General features: G+C 46.7%; 1 protein-coding gene across 1 annotated transcript; it reads right to left on the bottom strand.

The window, feature by feature from the left end:
* Nucleotides 1-2,440: 2,440 nt before the first annotated feature.
* Nucleotides 2,441-4,441, bottom strand: pnrc2 (proline-rich nuclear receptor coactivator 2). Its single transcript, XM_078422884.1, has 2 exons — nt 4,043-4,441; nt 2,441-2,464 (listed from the first exon to the last, which is right to left on the bottom strand). Exons 1-2 carry the CDS (start codon nt 4,439-4,441, stop codon nt 2,441-2,443), a joined length of 423 nt encoding a protein of 140 aa, XP_078279010.1.
* Between the last annotated feature and the right edge of the window lie 5,062 nt (nt 4,442-9,503).

Genomic DNA, 9,503 nt, shown 5'->3' with positions numbered 1-9,503 from the left:
CCATCAAATGCCTTGCCTGTATCAGAAATCTTACTTCCAAATATCAGCTTGCATGACCTTCCCATGCTGACAGTCATAGAATCGTAGAGTGATAGTGTGGAAACAGGTCCAACATGCCCACACTGGCCAACATGTCCCGCCAGCCTGCGTTTGGTCCATATCCCTCCAAACCTGTCCTATCCATGTACCTGTCTAACTATTTCTTAAACTTTGGGATAGTCCCAGCCTGCTACCTCCCCTGGCAGCTCGTTCCATACACCCACCATTGTGATAGTCCTGTCAGTCATACCATCCTTCAATTTTCCCATTGCCAGAGTTAAACTGACTTTTATTTACAACTTTAACCTTTCGCACCCTCTCTGAAGAACCCTGCAACATTAGTTATTTTCCGTCTTTTATGACTTTAATCTTTGTTAAACAACTGTTTCCTAAGAATACTGAAAAGTCTGGGTTTGCTATTCCCTCCTATGAATTTGACCTTTCCAGACCATTTCCTAAAAAGACTAAAATTAATTGAACCCACTACTTTCTTACATTAATAATATATACATATTTTCCTTAATGTTCCTCCTGGATATGTAGTACTCAATGTATCATCCCTCCACAATGTAAAACCACAAATTAACAATCTGAAAGTCCAGGAATTTCAGTTCATTCATTGTGCATTCTTTAGTTCATTAAGCATACCTTCAGCAGCAGAACCAGGATTCTTGTGCTATTCATTAACTTTGGTATTACTGAATAAAGGTTTTGTCTGGCCACGTTAACAGCTAATGGTATTCCACTTGCACTTTTCCCCATTGATAATAGGCAGAACACAATGGTGAATACATACCCAACGAAATGCAATTCTGCAGTAGGTTAATGTATGATAAGCGTTTGCCTGTACTTGCTGGAGTTTAGAAGGATGACTAAGGACCTCATTGAAACTTACAGAATAGTGAAAAGCCTGGCTAGAGTGGACGTGGAGAAGTGGAGATAGTCTAGGACCAGAAGCCATAGCCTCAGAATTAAAGGACAACCCTTTAGAAAGGAGATGGACTAGATGGAAGCCCCAAAGGGTGCCAACTCATTTATCTCTGGACCAAAACACAAACAACCCAACTGGGGGGGGGGAGTGGAAAACTTTATTGTTATAAGCCATCACACAAACTATTCAATTAAATACATATTTTAAATTCATTGACTTAATTTGGTTTCAACCGTAATTTGAAGGATGGAAGAATAACTCCATTATTGCATTTAACTTGCCATCAAATCTAATTTGGGGAGGTTATAAATAAATAAAAAACACCATAAGCTGGAATAATTCAGCGGGTCAGGCAGCATCTCAGGAAAGAAGGAATGGGTGACGTTTCGGGTCGAGACCCTTCAAGAGTCTCGACACGAAACGTCACCCATTCTCTCCTGAGATGCTGCCTGACCTGCTGAATTACTCAAGCTTTTTGTGATACCTTCGATTTGTACCAGCATCTGCAGTTATTTAACCAACATAATTTTTTTTTAAACTTTTTTCTGGATTTTGGGCTGCTGAATTGAGACATTTGTATTCAAGTTAGTTATGATATTTCATATTGAAATAGTAGCTCCTCTATTAGGCATTAAATGAGAGGCAACAGAACATATCTACAAATGGCGCATTATTGAATACATGTCTTTACTCTATAATAAAAGGCCAAATTGCAAACATGACATTCTGGGGAAATCTGAATTACAATCCAATCAAATATAATTATTACAGAATGCGTAATTGAACATTTATATCAAACCCAATTTCTAAATATTAAAGAAAAAGTGGTATCCAAGCCACATCTGAGATGAATGGCCCCCAGTGGTGTATAAGAATGTTGTTTATTCAATCTTTACCCGGTTCAGAGGGAACATGGAGTTATCAGCTTTGATCCACAATTTAAAAGATTACCAAAGAACATGGTACACCATTACACAAGTGCTATCAAAAGCCCAGGCATCATTTCAATCCTGACATTAACAGTCCAGAATCCACACTCATGGTACATTTTGCCAACCATTGATAAAAGATCCCTAAATGCAAATTCTTATATGATCAGGTAAGTACTGTACATTGGAAATAACGTATGACAACTACAGGTTGTACAGCAAACTCATTATGATTTTTTAATAGGAAATTAGCTTATATTTCTGCAACTTCGTTTTTTTTAATTGCTCGTCACACCCGCACTCGCAGTTTACGTTGTGAAATACTTTTAACTTTTTCTTATTCATTTGTCTTTTTCTTTTTTTTAAGGAAAATTCATCTTTCACAAAAGATGGCATTGCTTACACTGACCCATAGTACCAAAATACTTTATCAACAGGAACATCCTGCTTTAAAATATACATATGCTAAACGTTTACACTTATTTATGTAGCTCAATCTACATGTTAAAACAAGAATCTGGCCAGAGCAACTTGCACATTCTTAATCCTTGTATTTTCTCAGAAGCTGTAACATTAACAAACGCATCCCTGTACAAGAGTTTTTTTTGGTAAATGATAAAATCTAAAACCAAATTTGGATTCCGGGTTTGCATCAAATCAAAGGAACAGATTTTTGAAAGACCAATAGCCTAGGAGAGGCAAGATGAAAACTTGCTCAAATAAAGGACAAGATGAAAGCATTTACGGAGATCTTTGATAGGCAGTGACAGGCAGGCAACATGGCTGCTCAATGACTGTTAATACAACTGAACATTGAGTAACTGCCTGTTCAATAAATACACTTACTCAGCTGGTTGGTAACATTAAAAGTACTTTTCTCAATAAAAGTGAACAATAAAACAAGGGGTATCACAAAATGCTGGAGTAACTCAGCGGGTCAGGCAACATCTCGAGAGAAGGAATGGGTGACGTTTCGGGTCGAGACCTGTCTTCAGACCCAGTCTGAAGAAGGGTTTCGACCTGAATCGTCACCCATTCCTTCTCTCCAGAGATGCTGCCTGTCCCGCTGAGTTACTCCAGCATTTTGTGATACCTTTGATTTGTACCAGCATCTGCAGTTCTAATGAAACAAGGGGGCTCTGCAAGGAGTTGATGCTGGAGGTTACGGTGATAACTTGCTGCCTGCACTGTGTACAAGGCACTGTGTTCACAAGCCACCTCCAACAGACAACAGTTCAATGATCAAGAGTTGCAAAAATCCCATTGAAGAATGAATGTAGTGAAACATATGTAGCACATGAGCTACACATACAACATGCAGCTGGACAATTGGGAAAGGAAGCAACATTAAAGCTGCCTCAGTACTTTGACCCGAGTGGATGATACCAACTTCAATGCACGTTGGAACATGCCCAGCAATCAAAACCAAGGGGAGACTGTCAGCCGCAGAACTCAGCCCCTTCCTCTTCAAAGACAAAGAGGGAAAGGCAGGCAGAGCTGGAAGAGAAAACTACTTCACTAATGTAAGACTAAGTCCAACTTGCACAAACGCACCGAACCACGCCAAGCTGGGGCAATGTACTCGAAGCAAGTAACACCCTGGGCAGGTAATTAAAGGCAGCGCTGTGGTTGAAAATTTAAAACTCCTCGACTGAAAGATGGAATTAAAAACAAAACAAGAATGCCAGCCCTGGACTAACGTCCCATATTTGAGCCACAGTTTATGCTTGCACTTTAAGTAAGGTCCAACTGAAACATATAAGATTATTAAGGATCTTATCGAAACATATAAGATTATCAAGGGATTGGACACGTTAGAGGCAGGAGACATGTTCCCAATGTTGGGGGAGTTCAGAACAAGAGGCCACAGTTTAAGAATAAGGGGTAGGCCATTTAGAACGGAGATGAGGAAAAACGTTTTCAGTCAGAGTTGTAAATCTGTGGAATTCTCTGCCTCAGAAGGCAGTGGAGGCCAATTCTCTGAATGTATTCAAGAGAGCTAGATAAAGCTCTTAAGGATAGCGGAGTCAGGGGGTATGGGGAGAAGGCAGGAACGGGGTACTGATTGAGAATGATCAGCCATGATCACATTGAATGGTGGTGCTGGCTCGAATGGCCTTCTCCTGCACCTATTGTCTATTGCCATGTCACTGTGGTCAGAAGACTCCAGGGGAATATGCATCCAGTGGCTTGGTGGTTTGGGTAGTACACTCGGTGATGGTGGCACACTAAACTTAGCTCCAGCGTAGTGCTGGTCACACTGTGATCGGAGCAGTGCATCCGAGCTGCTCAGAACAGCCTCCCAGCTCGGACTATTTGTAAAGTGCATGACATTTTTTGCTTCCTTCTGCGTGACCCGATACTCGTGGGACATGAACGCACAGCATCCATGTGCCTTCTCGCCGTTCCTGTGCGCCATCTTCACGTGGTTGGCGTCGCCATCTCTGCCGGCCTGGCGGTTATTGGTCAAGTGCTCATTTCTTCTGGGAGTGCCGTAGCTCGGCTGCGATATCGGAATGTTCAGTCGCTCAACCCTTCCCATCTTCCTCTAAAAAAACTACCACCTGCATGGACTGAAACAAAAAGCTTTGTTTAGACTGGAGATGAGGCCTGCCCTCTGGACTGCCAAGTCCACGCCATCCATCAATCACTGCTTAGTTTAGTTTACTGTCACGTGTGCCGAGGTACAGTGAAAAGCTTTTGTTGCGTGCTAACCAGTCAGCGGAAAGACAATACATGATTACCACTAGCACCATCCTACAAACTCGGGACAATTTCCAATTCTTATCGAAGCCAATTAACCTACAAACCCGCACGTCTTTGGAATGTGGGAGGAAACCGGGGCACCCGGAGAAAACCCACGCGGTCACGGGGAGAACGTACAAACTCCGTACAGACAGCGCTCGTAGTCAGGATGGAACGCGGGTCTCTGGCGCTGTGAGGCAGCAGCTCTACCCGCTGTGCCACCGTGCCGCCCACCACACTGGTTACGTTATCCCACTTTCTCATCCACTCCCAACACAATTGGGGCAGTTTACAGAGGCCACATAACCTACAAACCCACCCGTCCTTTGAATGTGGGAGGAAACTCACACAGTCACAAGGAGAAAATACAAACTCGCACAGACAGCACCTATAGTCAGGATCGAACCCAGGTCTCTGGCGCTGTGAGGCAGCAGCTCGATCACTGTGCTGCCCGCAAGCTTTTTCTGCAACAAGCCTGAATAAATTAAGGTACATCTTAAAATGCTTGAACAACATTTTAAGTTGAGCAGGACATCTACATGTTTTATGTATAGAGATATTAAAATGCTAAAGATGAGAATTGAAGCTGTGGTTTCTATGACTACACTGAGACAGCAGCAAACTCTCATTCATTGAACATCCCCGCACATTAACTTTGCTGCCTCCAAGTAGAGGTGGGGCAATGAAACCAACACACCCTAAACCAGCGACAAGCTCACATCCCAGCTGATACCCAGTTTCCCAGTGACAGTAAACATGTTTACCCAGCACAAGGGCAATACATGTTGTTGCCCACAGCCAAGCTGAATAGGTAGGGAGAATGCAGTCTTTCCCCAGGTTAGGGGAATCGGTTTACTTAGAAACATAGGTACAGGAGACCATTTGGCCCTTCGAGCCAGCACTGACATTCATTGTGATCATTGGTGATCATCCACAATCAGTAACCTGTGCCTGCCTTTTCCCCATATCCCTTAATTCTGCTAGCCCCTAGAGCTCTATCTAACTCTCTTTTAAATTCATCCTGTGAATTGGCCTCCGTTGCCTTCCGTGGCAGAAAATTCCACAATTTCACAACTCTGGGTGAAAAAGTTTCTTCTCACCTCAGTTTTAAATGGCCTCCCCTTTATTCTTAGCCTGTAGCCCCTGGTCATGGACTCCTCCAACATTGGGAACATTTTTCCAGCATCTAGCTTGTCCAATCCTTTTATAATGTTATACATCTCTATAAGATCCCCTTTCATCCTTCTAAACTTAATGTGAGAGTTCATAAGTGATAGGAGCAGAATTAGGCCATTCGGTCCATCAAGTCCATTCCGCCATTCAATCATGGCTGATCTATCTTCCCCTCTCAACCCCATTCTCCTGCCTTCTCTCCATAACCCCTGACACCCGAACTAATCAAGAATCTATCAATCTCCACCTTTAAATTGTCCATTGACGGCCTCCACAGCCGTCTGTGGCAATGAATTCCACAGATTCACCACCTTCTGACTAAAGAAATTCCTCCTCGTCTCCTTTCTAAAGGTAGGTCCTTGTATTCTAAGGCTATGACCTCTTGCCCTAGACTCAACCAATGGAAATGGAAACATTCTCTCCATATCCACTTTCACTATCCGGTAAGTTTCAATGAGGTTCCCCCTCATCCTTCTAAACTCCAGCGAGTACAGGCCCAGTGCCGACAAACACTCGTCATTGGTTGACCCACACATTCCTGGGATCATTCTAATAAACCGTCTCTGGACCCTCTAACAGAGCCAGCACATCCTTCCTCAGATATGGACCCCTAAACTGCTCACAGTGCTCTAAATGCATTCTGACCAGCACCTTATCGAGCCTCAGCGTTACATCTCTATTTTTACATTTGAGCCCTCTTGAAATAAATGTAACATTGCATTTGCCTGAAGAGACAAAGATTTAGAAGGAAACCAAGAGCTACTGGGGGCGGGGGGTTCTGAAATGAGCTGCCAGAGGAAGTGGTTGAGGCAGGTTTAAGAACAACATTTAAAAGGGCAGGTACATGGAGGACAAATGTCTGGAAGGTCATGGGGCCCACATGTGAGGAAGTAGACGGGGCACCTTGGTCGACCTGGATGAGTTGGGCTCAAGGACCTGTTTCCTTGCTGTATGACACTATAACCAGCGTTCAAACATTAAAAATTGACTATTTGGAGGTGGAGATAAAGAGCAACTGTGTCTGCAACAAGTCTGAGTGTTTGGAGATTCCTGCCCCAGGGCAATGTTGAATATATTCAGGCCAGGATTGGAGTGACCCAGAGGTATTAAGGGCGGCACGGTGGCACAGCGGTAGAGGTGCTGCCTTACACTGCCAGAGACCCAGGTTTGATCCTGACTACGGGTGCTTGTATGTACGTTCTCCCTGTGACAGCGTGGGCTTTCTACGGGTGCTCCGGTTTCCTCCCACACTCCAAAGATGCACAGGCTTGTAGGTTAAATGGTTTGGTATAATTGTAAATTGTCCCTAGCGTGTGTAGAATTTGTGTTAATGTGCGGGGATTGCTGGTCGGCATGGACTCAGTGGGCCGAAGGGCCTGTTTCTGCCCTGTATCTCTAAACTAAACTAAACAATCTAATTGCTTCGTTATTGCCATTATTGACAGTAATTTTAACAAACGTGAATTTAAAGTTTTTAACTGCTCTGGTGGGATTTAAATTCACGGCCCAGATTCAATAGCAGAAGCTGCACTGGACACAGATGGTGAGACCACAGGCCCTGCACTAGGCAGTTGCTCACCCATTTTGAAGGCAGGTTTCGGCTACAGTGGGGTGAACAAAAGGTTTATCAGACAAACAGAAGCCTACTGTTGTCAAACTAAGAGGCCTCAAGGCCAGCTAGACCCACAGAACCTCAAAGAGGGTCGCTCCCCAGAATGTGGATGTGTTGGTAGCTCCCACAGTATTGGAAACCAATGAATGTAAAGGCACTATTCATGGAGAGAAGCAGGAAGCAGGAAACTGTAGGAAAATTGCTGGAATGCATTAAGGAGCTAACAGCAGGTCGTTTGGAAAATCATAGAGCAATGAAGTGGAGTTAAGTCTTATGAAATGGAAATATGTTAGTGCTGGAGTAAGATGGAGATGAAAACTGGGGGGGAGGGGGGGTGAGAGGGTAGTCAGCAGCTGCGGCACAGGATAGGGGGGCTTCCCTTTGGTGGGAATGTAGTCATTCCATCGGGATCATTGGCTAACCAACAACAGGAATAAACAAGATTGAATCTGAAGATAGCACCCGACCTGAAACGTCACCCATCCTTTTTTCTCCAGAGATGCTGCCTGACCCGCTGAGTTACTCCAGCACTCTTTGTCTATTTTTGGTATAAACCAGCATCTGCTGTTCTGTTTCTACAATGGGGATGCACCTATCCTCTCCTCTCCTCTGCCTTCACTTTTATCCTTATCTTACACCTTTTTGTCTCCTTTTCGTCTCAATAGTCCAATCACCCCTTCCCAGGGTGTTGCCATGTACTCTTGCTCTTAACTCTACCCCATTGCATGAAAACCTTGTACAATTAGACTACACAGTGGTGCAGTGATAGAATCACTGCCTCACGGCACCCAGAGACCCGGGTTCCATCCTGACCTCTGGTGCTGTCCGTACAGAGTTTGTACCTTCTCCCTGGGACCGTGTGAGTTTTCACCGGGTGCTCCGGTTTCCTCCCACACTCCAAAGACGTGTAGGTTTGTAGGCCAGTTGGCCTCTGTAAATCGTGCCCAGGGTGTTGGACGGGACGAGTGCACAGAGTATTCGGGCGATTGTTGGTCGCCATGGACTCTGGACCTGAGGGCCTGGGTCCACATTGTAACTAAAATCATTTTACACTCTTAGAACATAGAGCAGTGTACAGCACGGAAACAGGCCCTTCAGCCCACAATGTTTGTGCCTTATTCCTCTTCACTTGGGAATATTGTCACTGACACACAGGCGATGAAAGCAAATCTGTCAGTTATGTATCAAACACTCTGGACAATCACGAATGTGCAAGTCAACACTTCAACCTGCTGCCCACCCAGCGTGCGGACAGTGGCACGGAGGGGTCCCGGTCTTTGGGCAGGGGGTTGGCGTTTGGAGAAGTGGGGGCTGGAGGGGCCGGGGGGGTCAGGGAGCAGGGGACAGGCGGGGGTTGGGGTGCAGAGTGAGGAGGGTCTTGGGGGGGGGGAGAAGGGAAGAGGGTCTAGGGGAGGTCTGGGAGCAGGAAGGGGGTTCGGGGAGGGGTCTTGGCGGGAGGGAAGCAGGGAGGGGGGTTGGGGGCATGGGTCTGGGGGGGGCATGGGTCTGGGGGGGCATGGGTCTGGGGGCATGGTCTGGGGGGGCATGGGTCTGGGGGGGGCAGGGGGTTCAGGTCTGGGGAGGAAGAGAACAGGTCTGGGGACAGATGGTCAGGGATCAGGAGGGGGAGGCAGGCGGATAGGGGCTGGGGAGGGGGGGGAGGAGTTGGGGTGCGGATAGAGGGGGGAGGAGGTCTATGAGGGCTGGGTGTGGGTCTGGGGGGGAGGGGGGGGACAGGGTCCGGGGGCGGGCAGGGGGTTGGGGTCCCGGTAGCAGGGGGTGGGGTTGGGGGGGGGGGGTGGGGATTGGGGGGGGGGGGGACAGGGGTCCGGGGCGGGCAGGGGGGTTGGGGTCCCGGTAGCAGGGGGGTGGGGTTGGGATTGGGGGGGGTTGGGGGGGGGGCGGGGGTCCGGAGCCGGTCCGCCTACCTGGCCGTGGGGTCGGGCGCTCGCGGTAACTCTCCCCGCGGCTGCGGCGGATCTCGGGCGCGGCCGGGACACAGAGAGAGCGAGCGGCACTTTCAAACCCGACCCCTCCCCTCCCCCCTCCTCCTCTGCCTCCCCCTACCCTCCCC

This window comes from Rhinoraja longicauda, chromosome 27, assembly GCF_053455715.1.
Source record: "Rhinoraja longicauda isolate Sanriku21f chromosome 27, sRhiLon1.1, whole genome shotgun sequence".
Taxonomy (NCBI): domain Eukaryota; kingdom Metazoa; phylum Chordata; class Chondrichthyes; order Rajiformes; family Arhynchobatidae; genus Rhinoraja; species Rhinoraja longicauda.
The sequence above is the reverse complement of the archived record's forward strand: the minus strand, read 5'-3'. Positions and strand labels throughout refer to the sequence as shown.

Excerpts from the sequence above, each read along its gene's own strand:
- pnrc2 (XM_078422884.1), bottom strand. The coding sequence starts at position 4,441 with ATGGGAAGGGTTGAGCGACTGAACATTCCGATATCGCAGCCGAGCTAC. Across the intron at positions 2,465-4,042 it reads CTTCTGACCACAGTGACATG|CTTCTGAGAAAATACAAGGA; the intron begins GCAATAGACAAT and ends TTAATGTTACAG.